This window comes from Alligator sinensis, unplaced genomic scaffold (genome assembly GCF_000455745.1).
Source record: "Alligator sinensis unplaced genomic scaffold, ASM45574v1 scaffold1193_1, whole genome shotgun sequence".
Taxonomy (NCBI): Eukaryota; Metazoa; Chordata; order Crocodylia; family Alligatoridae; genus Alligator; species Alligator sinensis.
The window spans coordinates 275,425-295,509 of record NW_005843014.1 but is presented as its reverse complement, the minus strand read 5'-3'; the positions used below and the strand labels follow the sequence as shown (position 1 = coordinate 295,509).

At 42.0% G+C, this 20,085-nt stretch overlaps 1 protein-coding gene across 6 annotated transcripts in view; it reads left to right on the top strand.

Moving 5' to 3' along the window:
• Positions 1–18,255, top strand: part of RALGAPB (Ral GTPase activating protein non-catalytic beta subunit) — a 193,922-nt gene extending 175,667 nt beyond the window's left edge. For all 6 annotated transcript variants that reach the window (XM_025193089.1, XM_025193090.1, XM_006036751.3 and 3 more), the window contains 4 exons: positions 1,721–1,829; positions 2,059–2,137; positions 4,242–4,390; positions 17,110–18,255. In XM_025193089.1, the coding sequence (XP_025048874.1) occupies positions 1,721–1,829; positions 2,059–2,137; positions 4,242–4,390; positions 17,110–17,303 (531 nt within the window). In that variant the 3' untranslated portion in view covers positions 17,304–18,255. The remainder of the gene's footprint in view (positions 1–1,720; positions 1,830–2,058; positions 2,138–4,241; positions 4,391–17,109) is intronic.
• The last annotated feature ends 1,830 nt before the right edge of the window (positions 18,256–20,085 follow it).

The window sequence follows — 20,085 nt, the reverse complement described above, 5'->3', positions numbered from 1 at the left end:
GAATGTGGCAACTTAAGGAAGACAAACTTGCTAATTGAAGTAGACTGGTCTGTTACCAAGCCCACTGCATTAGCCTACTCTGCTTCGTTATTGCATGATTACCCAATATATGTAGTTTACTGCCTTCTCTCCTTTCCTTTTTGATCCAATTGTTAATATGCAGCCATACTAGCAGTTGTTCTAGGTGTGATGAAAACTGAGCCTCCCCCTCTTCTTTTCCTGGTATGTATGTCTCTTCATGCATCTGATGAAGTGAGCTCTCTGCTGACAAAAGGTTAAGCTATACATCTCTAATTTAAGTAGTCTATAAGATGCAAATCTACCCTGCTTTCTGCAGATTCCAGGGTACTGTTACCCTGTTTACATTTCAGTAGCTGCCTTCAGCAATAAAAAAGCTTGCTACTTGTCACATAAAAACAAGTTTGTTAAGGAAGTATCATGATGGACATATCTCCCTTGGAAGACACCAGCTCCTCTCAGTGAAAGATTTTTTTGAACTTGCCAACTTGTATTTTGTTTGCCTATAATGTTCTTTAAAACAAAATCTCAGTTCTAACTTCAGGAGCAGTAAGGGAAAGTTTTTAGTGGTTGTTAAGGGCCTAGTTGCTTTTTCTACCTTTGAACAGTTTGTGCCTTTGAAAATCTCATCCACAGTCTCATACAGGCCTGCGTACAGACTAATTTGAAATGTTAAAAAACAACTATTTGGATTGATAAACCAAGATAGATCTGAAACTTTTTAGCAGGTTAGAAATATTATCGTATCAATAATTTGCTGTCTTAGTCCCTTTCATTAATGGACATTAAAATCTGTTAAAAACATTACACCTTGTATTGTTTCTTTGAGAAAACGCCCTGCATCTAACCCTAATTAAGCGGAACAAATGAAATTACAAGTGGATAACAGAACTAGTATAAAAACAATAAAAGAACTGTTTTGATTTTTGTTCCTTTATGCATAATATTGGGTGAATGGTTCTGTAAGTACAACAGATTTGGATGGATTTTAGCTGCTATTCATATTGCTATCATATTGCTGTTCCTATAAAAGGAGACGCATCTGCTAAATGTGTTCCAGGTGTAAGGTCAGAATCTACCTTCAGTTATTTACAGCTATGTGAGTATTTTCTTCAGAGCCAAACAGATGTCATTGAGAACAGAATCATTGACTTCTGCATGAGCCAAAAAGAATTGTAATCCACTTTCAGTCTTAAGGATGACTTTGCAAAAGAGATCATGAGCAAAAATGTCTTCATTTGTAAAATAAGCAAATTTGCCTGGGAGTCATTGAGAAAATAAAGGCAGCGTGCCATACGGCCACTTAAAGATTTTTGGAGGCTTGGAAGAATGTTGTATAGGCTTCCACAGTAACACAGGAGTACCCTATTATGCTCATATATACATATTAATAAAGAATGTAATTGGTCAAGCTTGGACACCAGCAATAAGATAAGCAGAAACAAATATTCATCCAGTTTTAATTTTAGCCTACCAAGTTAAAAAAAAAAAAAAGAAGTTAACTGTGATACAGAAACCCAACTGCTGCTCATATCAACATAAATCTACCATGCTGCTGCAACATAGGCAACAGCTCCATCTTCTTTTGCCAAGGGGGAGTTTCTGTTTGGTGACTGAAAATCTTAGAATGGTTGCTTGTTAAATATGTCATTGGACTTTGATGTATTTTACTGAAGCTGCTCTGCTCTTCTGTTCAAAATAGCTCAGTCCTACTTCCAGATCAAAGAAGGTGCCTCCGGGCCGAACTATTCCACCAATGGGACCTGAAACCAAGGTGTATGTGGTCTGGGTTGAACGTTATGATGATATAGGTGTGTAGGACTTCTATTTTAACATTAATGAATGTAATAGCAGGGCCAACAACTGAGTTGTATCTGAAATGTTTTATTTTTTTTTAACTGAGTTCTGTTTATTTTTAGACAAATGCTAGATTCTGATTTATCACTGTTGTTTGTATTTAAATGTTCTAAAATGTGTTATTTTTACTTTGTACAAACAATTAAATAGTTAAGTGCATTTTACACATCCTTTTTTTTCCAGAAAACTTTCCCCTCTCTGATTTGGTTTCTGAGACCAGCACTGGTGTAGAAACTACAGCAAATAGTAGTACTTCCCTAAGGTCAGTTATTTAATTTGTTTTCTTTCAGTCAACAGGCAGTGCAGCAATTTAAGAAAACTTCCAATCAGGGACATGAATGTTCTTTGATTTCTCGAAGACAGTTGTACCTGAACAGTATCACAGATGGGGTCTTGTTAAGCATGATACAGTAGGTTTTTGCAGCAGATATTTGTCTGGGCAGTAATGAAAGGACTTTTGTATTTGTAGGGTTAGAACATGTGTCTGGAAAGTAGAAAATGTGGCGTTCTCTTCCTGGTTCTGTGACCAGCCACTGACCCTCTCTCTGCTCCTGTTCATTTTTTTAATAAGATGGTTTAATGCTGCGTTCACATGACAAAGTTTAAGTAGATGTTTGTAGCACTTTGAGATCCTGTGATAGAAGTATATAAATGTATTAATGATGTCTCCCTCTTTAGGTACAGATCTTGAACACTGGAAACCTACCCACCACATCTCCATGTTCCGTTCCAGAGATATCTTGAAACTAATCTTCCAACATGCTACACAATATTAGTGTGGCAGAAGGCAGGGCACCTTTAATTTAGTAAAATTCAGAAAGGCTTAAGATTTCATAAGCAACAGCTTCCTTTCTCAGAAGCTGTGGCTGGACCTGCAAGGAGCAAAGGTTTCAAATAGAAAGGAGTAATTTAAATACAAAGGATAGGGAAGGGGGGAGGAAAGGAGAGGGAGCAATGCTGAGAGAGGTAAAGGTGGTAAAGCAGTAAAGTCATAGGAACATGAAGGTAGAAAAAGCTAGCTCAGGTAATGGATAATCCATAGTCTCTGTTTAGACCATACTTAACACATTCCAGTCTGTGGATGACTTCTTGTTATGCAACTTCTGCATTCAGGTTGGCTTTTACAGTCTTGTTTAAGAACAGCTACACTAAGTCAGTGATAGAATATCCAGGGATGTTACATGTCGGTTTTGGAATTGCTGTCAGATCACTGTTATTCAGAAGGGCACTGTAAGCAGATGTTATATTAGATATTTGTAGAGGAGCAGGTGAATGAACCCCGAATGTTATAATCTGTTTTGTTTGGTCTAGCGATAATGTGGTCTTTGTTGATGAGGAGGCACATTTAGCATCTGGGTCTGTTGCAAGGCCTGGTGCCTTGGTGAGAATAGGAGTCTGTTGCTGGAAAGATGTCATTTGAAGCTGGGAAGGCTGCCTGTAAGCCAGGCATAGGTGACGCATGCCTCCTGAGGTTGGGGGTGGGCGGCCCGCGTGGTGGGGGGGGGGGGGGGGGGTGCTCAGTGACCACCCGGTGGTGGCAGCAGGGGCATGGCGGAGGCAAGCAGGGACTTCCCACAGTCCCCTCATGGCTGGACACCAACCCTGGAAGTGCTGGTGGTATTTCCTGGTTGGGGGGGAGCCACCGGCGCTTCACCTGCGCTCCACCTGCCCCCTTTGCCCATCACCTAAGCCAAGAGTGCTCACTCTCAGGTGGGGCACCAGCACTCTGAGGGGGGTGTGCATGCATTCCTGTGCACCCCCTACACGTCGCCTGTGAAGCCAGAACAGGTTTGTTCCCCTGCAAGTCTGTCTTGAGGTGATCATCGTTTTCCAGGAGGGAATTGGACGTAATTAATCATGTATACAAAGTGTTCAAGCAGTTGGCTATAGGTGATGAGAGATTCTGTTTTCCTTGTCATGCGTTTAGTATTGTAACAGGTCAGAGTGAAGTCTATTCCAGATCCCTAAGATAGTGCACTTACAATGAAAGCTGGTGGTGTAGAGATAGCTGTGTAGCACCTTTCTCAGCAGTGCCCCCTTTCCTTTCCTCTGTCCTTCCTTATCTTTTGTATTTAAATTACTGCCTTCTATTTATCCTTTCAGGTCCATTAATAGCATCTGATGAAGTAAGCTGTTGCTTACGAAAGCTTATGCTTCTCTGAATTAGTTTATAAGGTGCCACTCAATTCTGCCTTCTGCCTGAAATTAAACTAAAACAGCTAATTACCTCTCTGAACTTTAATATGATTAGCCATAGAACAAAAAGAAAGCATTGTTTAAAAAAAACTTGGAGCTATTTTCTACCTAAAAAAGTTGTCTTAAAATACTATATTTCTCTTTTTAACACCAAAATTTCATTCCTTTAGATCTGCAAGCCCTGAAAAGGAGGTTCCTGTGATTTTTATCCATCCTTTAAACACTGGGTTATTCAGGATAAAAGTGCAAGGAGCTACTGGGAAATTCAACATGGTCATTCCACTGGTGGATGGAATGATTGTTAGTAGGAGAGCTCTTGGTAAGTTATTTTATTCAGAAAGTTGTGAATTAAAACCTAGTGGAGGCTTTTAATTGACTGTTCAATAATTAATATGATCCTTTCCAGTAGTTATGAGGCACTTTTGACTTGGGAATAGCTTTGCAGTATGTATGGCTCAGAGTGGGTAGGTGAAGTACACAAGCAGGTTTTTCTCCACTGCTTCAGCAAACAGATTTTGCTAAATTTTGTTAAACTAAAATTAACAAATTATTTATTTTTACATTTTCCATGGCTTGGAAACTTTTCAGTTATACTTTTTATTTGTATTGGAATGAAGTGACAAAAGCAAGGTGGGTGGGGAGCAAATTGGAGAACAGGGAGCTGAGCAGAAAAGACAACAAGACAAATGAACAGAGTTAGGGGCAAAAGATATAAATCAGAAACATGGACCTGATGTTGATAACACACTGATATCTGATGCAGAAATTTAGCTGTCTACAAAGCAACTCTGGGTATGGACACTAAGGGTACACATTAAAAGCATTTCAAATTCCCTTTTGATGAAGTACTTTTTAATGTGTATCATGTCAAAAGTGTACAAATGAACTGCCCTCTCCCAGCTAAATGATCTCAAGTTTTGCTGAAGCTGATGCTCTTGTGCTCCTCCAGCACTGCTCTTGACTACAATTTCCTGGAGTATTCTGAGGCCAGCAGAATGGAAACTTCAGAACCTTAGGGGTATTAGATCCTGGTCTTTTAGCCTGTGTTTCCTTTAGTCACTATATTCTTTTTAGTTGCCTTTGTTTGTCCTTATAATATTACTAATTTTCATATTATAACAGTAAGATATAAACTAATGAAAATACAATTAGAAAGCAAAACTAAAGTATTACAAAATAGATAATTAAATATACATACTATAAATTTAGTAAAGACTAGGGGAAAGGGGGAGCTAGACATTACATGCAACCAACTAACAAATATACATATACATTTAAAGGATACCAAGCTACAAACAAATCAATTTATAAACTTAACAAATGATTTATATTGCACCATATTTCTTCATATTGATCCCAGTTATGTCTATTTCCATATGTAATCTTTTCCATTAATGGAACCTGCATAAGTTCTTTTAACCATTCCAAGAATGAAGGTATGCTGGGAGTTTTCCACTGGCACCATGTTCATTTTAAATTTCTTAGAAAGTGTTATACATGTGCTAAGCCAAAAGCTAGTAATTTTAGGACAAAAAGAATAAACTATAATTTAGAGACCCAGTCTGGTTTCCACACCTCCTCCAGCATTAGTCATCCAAGGCTAGCCCTGCTTTAAATAACCTTTCTGGGGTCCAATAAAATCTATTTAATGTGAAACAGTTTTTAAAAGCAATGAATTGGATGTTTTACAAAGTGATTTCCAGATACTAATCCATTTCTCAACTGTTAGCAATATCTGTAAATCCTTTTCCTATTTACCTTTAATAATAATATCTGCTGTATATAATAATTTACTAAACCATTTGTATGTATTACCAACAAAGTGAGGTTAATCCATAGAGTACAATGTATCTTTCCAAATTTGTATGTCATAAATTATTCCATATACTAGCCAATTGCCTGTCAGGAATGATTGGGGGTGGGGCAGGGACAAAGCGCTGCCACCCACCAGCTCGCACTGCCACCACCTCCCAGGAGTGGTTGTGGGGGTGGGGGGGAACCTTGCCCCACCGTCCTCTCCATCCCCCTTGGCCAGCACTCCCATGCTGCCACTGCCTCCTGCTCTGTAGCCACCACCTCCAGGGAGCTGGGGGTGGGGAGGTGGAGGCCAGTGCTGCTGGCTTCGCCTCCCCGCTCCATTCCCTCTGTCCCTGCCATCATGGCAGCGCTCTGCTGCACCGCCACCACTGCCTCCTGTCTGGAACACTCTTGGAGCAATCTGGTTATTTCAGTCAGTATTGTGATTGGCTACTGAGACAACCAATCAGAGTGCGAATAAAGTGATACGGACAGACAGACGGAATAAAGCTTTTATTACATTAGAATTCCCATGTGTCTTATTCACCAGAGCACAGCTTTTTGTTATATAACTGAAATTTATCACATAGTCTTGCACCTTTTGCTTATATATAGATTTTGCTTAATGATAGATTTTACAGTAGCTATATTGTTTTTTTCCCCAGAAATCTAGGATTCCTTTCTTATCTTTAAACTTCAATTAAGGGTGTTCCTATAAAGGAATAAAGGGAGATTTTGTTAAATCTGAAGATGTTACGGTACACTCCATAAAGAGTTAAATACAATGTTTAATATCAGAGGTCTGGGTAAACTCTTAAGAAATGAAAATGATTGTGATCCAAACTTGGAATTTAACTTTTCTTTCATGCTCATTTTTATAGGTTTGTCCCCTGGAATAGTTTCATACATCCAATATTTAAGTACCTTAATATGATAAGCCAGATAATGTAAATAGAATTTTGGTACACCCACTCCACCATGGCATCATTCCCTTTTAAGAGCTTTGGCAGCCATTTTTCGTCTTTTAGATTGCCATATGAAGTTCAATATCATTTTATTTATATGCTTAAAAACAGATACAGGTACTTTCAAGGGCCATAAACTGAGTATATAATTAATCCTGGGACACTCATTCACTTTGATTATTTCTATTCTTCCTATTAATGATATAGGGTAGGTTTTCCATCTTTCCATATCTTTTTTTTAATAGTAGTTAAGATATCATCAATATTTAGTTGCACCATATTGTAAAGACTAGAGCATACCCGCATGCCTAAATAGTTTATTACCTTACAGTTCTTTAGCTGAGAAAATAGACAAAGTTCATCCAAATGTTTCCCTTTGACACATTCATGTAAGAGAATTTACCCCAATTGATCCTGAGGCCTGATAACTGTCCAAATGACTCAAACAGAGCAAACATGTGAGTTAATGAATTACCTGGGTTTTCAATAGAAGAAAGATATCTGCATATAAATTGATTTTATACATTTGATCAAGAATCTTGATCCCCTCAATGTGAGTTGATTACCTAATAGCTGAGCTAGAGGCTCCAATGCTACATTGAATAAGAGTGGAGAAATAGGACATCCCTGACACGTGCCCCTTTCCAAGCAGAATGAAGGTGATATCACATCATTAGTAGATACTTCTGTGAGAAGAGACCTGTATAAAACTGATATCCAATTTATGAATTTCTCACCAAAACCAATTTTTTTGTAAAATTAAGAGCGGATATTTAGAATTCAACCCTGTCAAATGCCTTTTCAGCATCTAATGAGAAAAGGGCTGAGTCAGATAGATGACATTGCTGAATCATGTGTAATAATTTGCCTGTACCATCTGAGGCCAACCTGCCCTTTATTAAACCTATCTAATCAGCATGTATCAAGGATGGAATCACCTTACTAAGTCTTAGAACTAGTAATTTTGTGAGAATCTTATCATCAGAATTCAATAATGAGATTGGGCAGTAGTCTCTACATGGGAATCCTTTCTTTCCCTTCTTTAGTAGTAAAATAAAGCTGTTCTTGTTTCTCTAGGCAGATTTCCATTATGAAATATTTCCTTGTTATATATCAAATAATAATGGTGCTAGACTTTTTAGGAAAGTTTTACAAAATTCAGATGGAAAACCACCAGGCTAATTCTCGCAGGGTATTTCATATAGTATTTGACATCTAAACCATGAAACACTTGCCTTAATTTATTAAAGGCTGCTCTTTTCTTGTTCAGTTCTTTTGTGAAATCAGAAAATAGTCAATTTTATGTCCATTAAATATAACTTATCCCATCTTCTTAGCTGATGAACAAAAGATTAGCCTTGTCAGAGAATCTCAGGAACTTAAATATATAACTGGCCTGGGCTTGAGCCCATTCTGGTTAGGATTTGATCCTGTGCAGTGAGCTTATATGATCTCAGGTGGAGGTAATGGCAGATCTTGTTTCAGGATTTCTGGCAGGACATTTTGCAGGAAACCAATCATATTTGCTCCCTCACAGCCCTCTAGAATTCCAATTAATCTTAATTTTTTTCTACATGACTGATTCTCCAGTTCATCTTGTTGTTCTAATAAGTAGATCTTTAATTTAAGAACAGCATTCTCTTTTTTAATCTTCATAATATCATTGTTGCTCTTATTCACATCACTTTCCAGAATGATGATGTGTACTTTTCTCACCAATGTCTGCAGAAAGCCTGTGTATATCCTGAGAGACTTCCTCTAGTTTCTCTGACAAAAACTGCCTCAGCAGTGATCTCCTGAGACACCAGACAGAACCTGAGGATTTCACTCTCATCACTGGCCTGCATGAGAGATCCAGGCCTTGTCCTCTTCATACACTTAGATATATTTACAAAACTTGCCAATGCACACCCCCCCCCCCCCCCCCCCCCCCTCGCCCCCCCCCCCCCCCCCCCAACACACACACACACATTTCACTGAGGAAAAAAATCACCTTGATGCTGACATGATGTGAAATAAGCATAAAGAGCTGAGGAGCTCATAGCTTAGGCAGACATCTAGTATTGTGGTATCATGTGACCACCCACCCCAGTCACCACTTCAGGAGGTCATCTAGTCCAAACCCACTCCCTCTTCATCACACAGCATCTGATGAAGTGAGCTTCAGCTTACAAAAGCTTGTGCTATATAATAGCTATAGCTATTTTGGCTAGTCTATAAGGTAGAAATCTATCCTTCCTAATTACATCTCTAGAATCATCCATCTTCAGACCATCCCATAACAATGTTATTCTAACCTAGTCCTAAAATTACATAATCAACCCTATTGCACAACTACAAGGCACAATGCCAAAAACCATCAAGAGCACCCTAACCTGCCACAGTTAAAGAGTGGGGGATGAGGACTGTAAGTGTCCCACCACTGAAGAGGATGTCCCCTGCTACAGATGAAGGCAAAAATTTATGAGATCATAAAATTCCTTCATGATCGCATCAGTCTGATCTTGAGTGGAAGGGTAAGACCTTCTAACCATGAACCTCTGACTTTTAGTCCTAGTAGGACCCAGTCAAAATCCCCAACCTTGGCTGCAGCCAACACCCAGTGCTTCTGAGGAAAGCAAAAAAACAAAACAAAAAACCCCCCCAAACACTGACAACTGTAGCAACAGGTGGCAAAAAAAAATTCCTTCCTGGCCTCATGTGGCAACCAGCAGAGAAGCATAGGAAATACTAAACACTCTTAATTCTGCTCTGCTTCCTGGAGACAGCACGAATAACTCCACATATCCATCCTTCTAACTGGAGAGACAGAACTCCCCTTTTTTGTATCCCCTCCATAAACCCCCATCAGCTGCTTTAATTTTCTTTCACTGCTAAGTTTCACAGCTGAGTTTTGACCTATTTGGCTATGCCTGCCTTCTTGTTCAAGCACCTTTTCCAGTTGGTATGTCATGGCAGCTCATGATTCAATTATGATTCAACGACCCTTCCTTAAGCTATGTTCTGTACTCTTAATCTGAAAGCCACATGCTCAGAGAGTTAGGAATAAGACTTCATGAAGGAAAACCTTCACTTTCAAATCATTTACCACCACCTCTGGGCCAGGGAAACCAGCATGGAGTTAAAGGGAGGAAATAGAGCTAAGAATCTAAGGGGAATAGCAGTAGCGGCAACTTACTTTGAGATCTGCATCAAGCTGGTTCCGTCACTCCAGAGGCATTCTACCAACATGAAGGTGTTCATGAATGTGGAGATGTGGTGGCAATTGCTGTTTGGAAGCTAGCAACCCACAATAGCTTCCAGTCTGCTGTCTTTCAACTTGGCTTGGACAAATCCGTGGCAGGATCAAACCCTTCAAGATGCATTTCACCGTCAAAAAGATGCACGACACAAAGGGTTCTCAGACTTTCCAGTCTACAGGAGGTCACACCCAGATCTGTCACTTTGAGGTTTCCAATTACTTTGGCATGTGTATTCCCAGCACACCTGGGCCTTAAGTACACCAGCCAGAAAGGGTACTTTTCCAGCATGGCACAGGGCAGTATAGAACACTCAGGCTGATTCGCAAATGTGACTATCAGGCAGTTGGACAAGGTCTGTGATGTCAGAGTCTTCTGGAACTCCTGCTTTCCCTAATATCATAAGGAGTGTTACCTGTAACACTTCCAGCTAGAAGAAGCAACTATTTCTTCCTGTTACCCTGATACCCAGCTAACCCACTCATGAACCCCACGTTGGATACCAATATGCCAGGAAGGAGTTGTTTGACTACTGGAAGTGCAGCTGACAACTGTGTGTGGAATATACCTTTGGGTTCTTTAAGGCATGGTGGAGGGTATACCTGAGCTACCAAGTGGTATCTGCCACAGCTGATCTCTTCAGCCTGCATGCTGCATATTTGTGAGGCATTTATCAGGTTGGGGGTGTGACCCCAGCACCTGATGCCCCGTGGTGGTCATACTGCCCTATTGTGTTCTCCAGTCCCTCTCACCTACCATCTCTCACCTGCTACACCTTTATGTTAATGTATTTACCTGGGAGTCTGCCTGTAGAGGCCAGAGGAGGCACTTCCTTGGTATCTTCCTTCTTGGTCAAGTCCTCAAATTTTGCTCCCCCAAACTCTAGTCCTTGGGGCTTCTCCACTTCTAAACTCTACAAGGTGTGCTTCCTCTTTAAGACAGCCCCCAGGGCTTCTCTGCCTTCTCAGAGAACTGGGGTCATATATATCCTAAAGGTTGACCCATGGCCCTAATTATGCCTTTAAGCAGTGGTTTCCAACCTTTTTAAGTAGGAGATCAACTTTGGCATTTAAAAGCAATCCAAGATCTACAGTGCGCAGCCACTGCCACCCCTGCCACTCTGTCCCCCTCCTCTGCCCAGCAGGTAAGTCTGTGGGGAGGGAAGTGGGTGCAGATCAAGGGAGACCGAGAAAAAAATCATTTGGGGGAGTGCCACCCCAGCAAGGAAGTCCCACCTGGCTGGGTCCCAGCTCAACTTACCCCTGCTCCTGCCTTTGCAGCACTGTCTCTCACCATGGGGGCCTCCATATAGCGCCCCCCCCCCATCCCTCCCCCACGCACTGACCTGCTGGTCTGGGGTGTGCACGTGCATACTCAGCCCCTCAACCCCAGCCTCGGACCGACTCCTAGAGGCTCCCAGATCTACCACTAGATCTACCGGTCGATCAAGATCCACTGGTTGATGACCACTGCCTTATAGGCTATAATCATGGCCTGCAGCCACTCCCGTAGTCACACTCATACCTCACAAGTATTACTTGATGGCAATGTGGTCGGGCCGCCGGGCCCAAACCAGCAAATTTGGCCTCTCAGGTCTCAAACCCTTATTTTTGCTTGGGCCTTCTTGGCTTTGGCCCTTTTCCTCTGGCTGAGACCCTCAGATCTACTGCCTTGGACCTCAGCTTCAAGGTCTTAGCCCCTCACATTCCTGCCCACAGCAGGTCCCAATACACGGAGGGCCCCCTGTCACCCTGCTCCATGGCCTCCAAACCTCCCCCATGTACACAACCCAGTCCTCCAGTCACAGCATAACCTCCAGCCCCCCCCCCAGCTATAACACAAAGCATAAACAACCTAGTTGCAACTCAGTCTCAACACCCATCTTAGGTCTCTAACAGCTGCCATGCTTCTACCCTAAGGAGCTGGCTTATGCCCTTAGTCTCCAGATTACCTCCATTGTTTTCTGGCAGCCAGCATTGTCCGCAGCTCCTCACCCTGCAGCCTGCAAGTGTAGACTGCTTGCCCAAGCCCAGAGACTGAGCTTATATGTAGCCAATTCCTGCTTCCTTCTAGCCACCTGACTACAGCCTCAATTCAATTCAATTTATTAAAGATTCTGGCTGAAAGCCATGCTCCTGAAAACAATATAACGAACATGCAACCATAATATAAATTTAAGCAAAAATAACAGAAATGCTCATATAATAATAAAATAGGGCCAACCATTATAAAAGCATTATTCTACTCCTAAAATTAACATAATCAAATACAAATATGGTGATAAATCAGATCATGAATCTATAAAAATGTTGTGCATAGGTCCACAATTGACACAGTAAAAAACAAATATAATGATAAAGTTTATCAGTCATATCAACGGTAAAGGATGTTTAGCTCTGATCGCTTCAGCATGACTGCTGCCTTTGAAGATGGGCCCAGCAGTTTCTGCTTGACCTAATGATTGCTTTGATTCTCTTGCCCTTCAGTGAGCTGCGTTCTGCAAGGCCAGGTTCACTGTATCTCAGTGGGCAAGGATGGGTCTCTGAGGATTCAATACAAGTCTGTTTATAAGCTTGATTTCAGAATAGGTGGCCCAAGTATTTTTATTAAATGTAGCAAAATCTGTTAGCCCCTTTAGTTCTCAAATAACTTAGCCCCTTACAGGTTTGGCGGGGGAGGGATTTCAAGGAAATTGCAGTTAAATGGATATATGTCTTTATAGGCCCACCCTTAGATTGTACCACTTTCTAAAAGTTAGGAGTTATATATTTTTTTCTCTGCTGAGTTTCTTTTCAGTGCAGCAGTGTGTAAGGCTCTTCTAGAAGCTAACTATGACTTCCCAATTCTTTGGCAAGTTCCAGCATGTTTGAGAGCACCTTGTAGGGGCTGCTCTGACAGTCTCCAAAGGACAAAGTGAATGTGTCTACATGTTCATTAATGTGCTTTAGGTAATGTGCACTAAATTCTAGTACCTCCATTTTGAAGTGCTAGAAAAATGCACATTAGCTTATTTTAATGCACATTAACGAAAGAACACTTTTTTGTGCTGCTTTAAAATAGGCTAATGTGCATTAAAGCACACATGTAGATGCGCCCAATAGGAATATGAATGCATACCTCAAATGCCCCTCTGTTCCAAGTACATCTCCTCTTCCCATGTTGTGGGATTCCTCGGTTAAGAGAAGGCAGTCAGTCCTCCATACTGTTCTGCTTCTAAAAACTGAGACCAAAGTTATACTACATGTGCCTAGAAGAACAACATGACCAAGCCCCTAAAAAACACAATTACATTGGGAAAACCGAGCTCTTACCAGTATACTCTGCTTAATTTCTGGGTGTTTTTTTTTCTGTTGGTAGCCAGTATAACTGTATCCATATGAAGACTCTTTTTCTCCTATAGTATACTCATATTCCTATAAAGTGTTGCTTGTGTAGATCTACCTGAATTCTAAACATCCAAGGGTGTTCTGTTGATCTAGTATTATTATACTTTATGCTGCCATGTAACAGTTAAAATTGATTGATGTTTCCCAGATAACTCCAAGGTAGGGGAAGATCCAAGGTGATGTGGTAACCCCCTTGGGACTGAGAAAGCAGGGGAAGACAGATGCTCCATCCCTAGAGATGATTGAGCCATGGTTCAGTACTCTGACTCCAGCTAGTCAAGGGATGGCCAAGATGTGTGCTCAGTACAGCCTGTATATTCAGCCAAGAGAGACCCCAAAGCACAATCACAGGGGCTAGGGACAGAAATTACACATAAATCAGTATAAGTGATCGGAAACTAGTTCAAATCTGTAACACAACCAAAGTTTCATAGTTTCTAGGGTTGAAAGGGACCCGAACATATCAAGTCCGACCCCCTTCCCTCCGCAGGAACAAGCGCTGGGATCATAATACCCCAGCCAGATATCTATCCAAACTCTTCTTGAAGTCCTCCTCTTGAAGACCCCCAAGGTAGGGGAGAGCACCACCTCCCTTGGGAGCCCATTCCAGAGCCTGGCAGCCCTAACCATAAAGTAATGCCTCCTGACATCAAGCCTGAAACTGCTCTCAATCAATTTGTGGCCATTATTCCTTGTTATCCCAGGTGGTGCCCAGAGGAACAGAGCCTCACCTATTTTCTGCTGGTCCCCCCGGCAAGTTTATAGACGGCCACCAGATCACCTCTCAGTCTTCTCTTGTGGAGGTTGAATAGATTCAAGCCCTTTAATCTATCTTTGTGGGGCCTGGCCTGCTGCCCCCTGACCATGCGAGTGGCCCTCCTTTGAACCCTCTCAAGGTTAGCCACATCCCTCTTGATGTGCGGCACCCAAAACCGGACGCAGTACTCTAACTGCGGCCTGACCAACGCTGCATAGAGGGGAAGGATCACCTCCCTGGACCTGCATGTGATGCATCTGTAGATGCATGACAAGGTGCAGTTAGTCTTACTGACCGCTTCCTCGCATTGGCGGCTCATGTCCACCCTGGAGTCAACAATGACTCCAAGATCCCTTTCCGTCACTGTGTTGTTGAGAAGGGTGTTCCCCAACCTATAGGTATGTTGTAGGTTCCTTCTCCCTAGATGCAGCATCTTGCACTTGTCTGCATTGAATTCCATTCTGTTCTCATCCGCCCACCTCTGTAACCTGTCTAGATTTAGCTGGATTCTGTCCCTTCCCTCCAGTGTGCCCACTTCTACCCTCATCTTTGTGTCATCAGCGAATTTGGACAGCATGCTTCCCACGCCCCACCTCCAAGTCACTGATAAAGATGTTGAATAGCACAGGCCCGAGGACCAAGCCCTGGGGAACTCCACTGCCCACATCCCTCCAGGTTGAAAACAACCCGTCCACCACCACTCTGTGGGTGCAACCATTGAGCCAATTTGCCACCCATCTGACTGTGTAGGCATCAATGCCTCAGTTGCCTGGTTTTTTTTTATGAGAATGGAATGACAAACAGTGTCAAAGGCCTTCTTGAAGTCCAGGTGGACGACATCCAGCTCAACACCCACATCCAAGGACTTTGTGACCTGGTCATAAAAGGAAACAAGGTTAGTCAGGCAGGATCTGCCCACAGTGAACCTGTGTTGGTTGCCCCTGAGCGTTACCTACCATGCTAGGCCCCCGCAGATGTGTTCCTTCATAATTTTCTCAAAGGTCTTCCCAAGGACCAAGATGAGACTAACTGGCCTGTAGTTACCCAGGTCCTCCTTTCTCCCCTTCTTGTAAATGGGGACAATATTGTCCCTTTTCCAGTCCTCTGGGACCTAGCCAGAGCACCACAAGCACTCATACAGCTGTGCCAGGGGCCCTGCTATGACCTCCACCAATTCCCTCAGTACCCTCGAATGAAGAGCATCCGGACCTGCTGATTTATACATGTCTAACCCCTCCAAGAGTTCCCTAACTAGATTGTCCCTGACCCTAGGCCTGGCGTTGTGTCCCCTGAGCCTGTCCATAATCCTAGTGGGGGAGCTGTCTCGGTCCCTGCTCAGAAATATGGAGGCAAAGAAGTCGTTGAAGAGTTCAGCTTTTTCCTTTGCTGCAATCACCCGATTGCCAAGCCTGTCCTGTAGGAGCCCCACGTGACCTGGTGCCGCCTTCTTACTCCCTATGTATTTGAAAAAGGACCTTTTGTTATCCTTAATTCTGGTCGGCAGCCCAAGTTCCCTCTCTGCCTTGGCTTTCCTAACTGCCTCCCTGCAATCATGAGCGATGGAGATGTAATCCTCCTTGGTGATTGCCCCTTGCTTCCACGGATTGTATGCCACCTTTTTTGCCCTCAGGCCCTCCTGGATACCTTTTACTGAGCCAAGGATGCTTTTTAGCACTCTTGCCCCCTTTGGTTCACATTGGGACTGACTCCCTCTGAGCTCGGAGGATCGTCTCCTTAAGAAACAACCATCCGTCCTGGATTCCCATCTCATTGAAGCTCTGAGTCCCCAATGTCTGTCTTACTAATCTCCTGAGCTCATTGAAGTTAGCCCTCCTGAAATCAAGGACTTTTGCCTTTCTGTTTGCTTTCACCACCCTGCAGCAGACAATGGTCACTAATGCCTAGGTATTCGAGCACCTGCAGATCCCTACCAGGTCATTGCCTCTGGCAAGGACCAAGTCCAGCAAGGCATTATGTTTGGTGCACATAAACCGCTTTCAAAATTGCTGAAACTTGTTTAAGATAAACCTTAAGACCTCAGTGGTGACGCGTAGGGGATGCATGGGGTGCACATGCACCCCCTAGGAGTGCTGGTGCACCCCTTGACCAGCCACGCTCACTGCTTAGGTGATGAGCAAGGGGAGCAGGTGAGAGTGCCAGTCAGTGGGATCAGCCATGAGGGGATCCCCCTCTTCCCCCAGTCACTGACTGGTTGCTGGGGAGGCACGTGCCCCACCTGACTAAGGTGGTACCAGTTGCCCATGTCAGACCTAACTGATTTAGGTTAAATTGGTTTATTAAACATCTGTGCCAGATTCCCTTCAGATTCAAGTTAACTCTCGGTCCCCCAGAATCCCAGGATGCGTTGCATCTCCCCTGCAAACTCCCCCTCACAGAGTGGATGGGCTAGCCATGGCTCAAGCTGTCTGTTCCAGCTGAACAGGGAGGCATGCTCTAGCACCCCCCTGGCTTCTGGCCTGGGCCACTGCAAGCATGTGGCTGCATTTCCAGAATCAAAAGTGAATGTCTTTTCACTTGTTTATTATTTCCATCTATGCAGTTTAGAATAACCTGCAAAGATTTAATTGATTCAGCCTCAGGCTTTTTGACTGTCTGTACTTAGCCTAAATCATTAAACTGAAAATTTGCTTTAAAATGAATGTACAACAACAAAGAGTTATTGTAGTTCTGTAATCATGTCACTGCATTAAGCCATCACTAACCACTTTTTAACAATAGTTACTGACTCAGAGGAGCTGGGAATGTTTTACAATTTGGCTGTAAAGAGAACAGACCCTGAATTGAAATGTCCTTCTTCCTTTCTCTGGTAAAACAGAAAAGGGGGAATGGGACAAGATTTGTTTAAAATTAGTACCAATTCTTTTCTCTTTCAGGTTTCTTAGTGAGACAGACGGTAATAAACATTTGCCGAAGAAAGAGGCTGGAAAGTGATTCATACAACCCCCCACACGTCCGCCGAAAACAGAAAATAGCTGATATTGTCAATAAATACAGAAACAAGCAGCTTGAGCCAGAGTTTTATACTTCACTTTTCCTGGAGGTTGGGCTCAAGAACTGTAATCCCTAGATCAATATTCTTATCAGAACTTGGTGGCTACAGTAACAAAAATGAATAGATGAAAAAGCTAAATGCAAAAAAACCCCTCCCCTATGCCATTCGGAATAGAGGAAACCACATTCTAGCATGGAGTCAGCGGATACCATGTGAGAAGAATGAGAAACAGGCCCTTACCCTTCAGTTTTCTTAGTGAATATGTGTTCACAACACCACATCCTCAGCTGAAGAGACCAAAATTATATTGCTTTCACTATTTAAGACTTTTCCCCAGTTCTTGAGTAAGAAAAAAAATACAGCAAATGTGTAGCTCTGACAGCGTTTCACGTTCAGAGAGGAAAAAAAGACATTATGCATAGGCGCAGAAACAAACAGCTAAAAACTCATACCTCACTCTCTGCTTCTGGAGATTTGGTTCAAGAGCTAATACTGAGGCCAGTTTCATTCAAACCAGTGCAATCTAAAATGTGGTAGCTGGGTATTAAATTAACCTACCTAGCCTCAACCACTTGCACCTTTCCAGTTTTCCTGAATAGTGGAAACATCACCTCTTACCCCTATTATCTAATCTAGCCTAATAAGAGGCAGAAACAATTGATGTCTCATATCACAAAAAGCCCATAATCCAAATACAAACTTCTGTTTCTGCATGTGATAGCAGAAAATAAACACACCTAGCCTAAGACTGGAATGAAAGACACCTGAATATATCTATACTTTAAAGACAAACTAACAGCATCTCCCCTTCCAGCTTCCTATGAAGTCAGGAGCCGGTCTCCAGAACATGCAACTCCCACCAGGATTTAAGTAGAAAGTTTAAAAATTCCTCCAAAAATGAAATGTCCATAACCATTTACTTCATGTAATAGAAAGAAGTCAGGGAAAGTAGTTTAAAAACACCAGGTCATGAATTCAAAGTTGAAGTTATGATACAATAATTGTCTCTCAATAAATTTCAGAATTACTTTTGGTGTTGGAAATTATTCAGCTGTATGCAGGTTTTATTTTTTTGCCAGGCATAAACAATGCCTGAGGTAACTTGATTTTTAAGAATTTTTAAATAAATAGCTGAGTTTTCTTGAGGTCATTTATACACAAAGCTTAGCTGTTCAGGTCTGTTGCAAAATATTCTTTATTTAAATACGGTTTGATATTTTTTTTTGTAGGTGATCAATGAACTTTTTAAAACTGGCTAACCTGCCTGCTTAAGATTAAATTGAAATATCTTTCTCTATAAGAGACTGTTCAGAGTAGCATGCATGGTGGGGATGGGACTATATTTTATGTTCACAACAATAGCTTTCCTTTCGCAGATTGGGAACAGGAATTTTGGGGCTTGCCTAACAGATAATGTTTTCATGTTTAATATTGTATGGGTGTTAAGTGCTCCTCCATACTAAACCCCTTAGAGCAACATTTTTGAATGGGGGGCCACTTTAACAGAGCTTGGCTCTGAGCATGGGCTCCTTTCAACCTGACTTGTGCCACAGTCTCCACTCTCCCCTGCAATGCTCCTGCTGCCACCAGCACTTCTCCCTGCCACCCACTCAGCCCATTGGCAAAGCACCCCACCACAGAAGGCCTTCAGCTCTGTGGGCTGGATAAAGTGGCTCAATGGTTGGATCTGGCCCATGGGTCATAGGTTAACAATGACTACCCTAAAGAACACTCACCTTTTCTGTATTACCTTTTTTCATACTTGAGGCCACTTTTACATGTGCTCTGGAGAGTTGGGGAGCAGCATTTTAATTAGAGTGGCTCCAAAAGCTGCTCCAATTAAAGTGCCACCATGTCTCCTGTATCAGTGTCCCCACGCTTAAAAATGGCAGTGAAGTTGCTTGAACTAAAGCTTATTCGACACGCTTTAGTTCAAGTGCCCCCACCACCTTTTCTAAGTGCGGAGATGCTGATACACAAGACGAAGAGGCTGCTGGAGCGTGACAGTTGCAGATTAATTGAGTCTACTCCAATGTGCTGGAATTCCAGCACGTTGGAGCAGCCTCACTGCTTATGTACTCTAAATGATCACAGCTTTGACATCCTATTTATAATGATTAATAAGCGGCTACATCCTAATTCAACATGAACTATTTTGAAGACGGTGTTCTTTTGGCTTGTTTGTATTCAGCAGTAGCTTCTGATTGCAATGATCTTCCTTTCTAGTGATTAATTGGAAGTGGCCTGTTGCCTTTTACAGCAGTGTAAGCATTCTTAAGCTTTAAACTCTGTCTTCTCATTGACCAGATCATTAGTTTTGAAGAAAACATCTAAAAAAACCCATACAAATATACATTTATTTCTTTGCTAAGAGGCAGAATAGCCTGGAGTTTGTAATTAGGTTCTGGATCCTATGAACAGTGACAGCCATTTATCATAAAGTAACTATCTTCCAGTCCATTTGAGCTCCTCTACTTTAGTCACCTTTCTGGGAACCTAATTTTAAATTTGGACATGGAAATAACTAACAAATTCAAAAGACAGAAAAAGTTTCCTTTTTATATCATTATCTTGACTTATGTTCAGATACTGATGGGCTCATCAGAGGGACACACTAAGTCAGTTATTGACATGCTACATTTCACAATCCACTGCAGTACTGTTCTGAAAATCATTCAGGATCTCCCAAAACTATTTCAATCTATGTTATAATAATTATTATTTGATCCTCCAGTATAATTGACGTTTATCTAAAGACAACCTATAATAGGTTATATGAAAGTATTAGTGTAAGTAGGGGTTTGGATACCTCTCCAGTTTATTACATAATAGAATTTCAGAAACTTTTATTATGCAT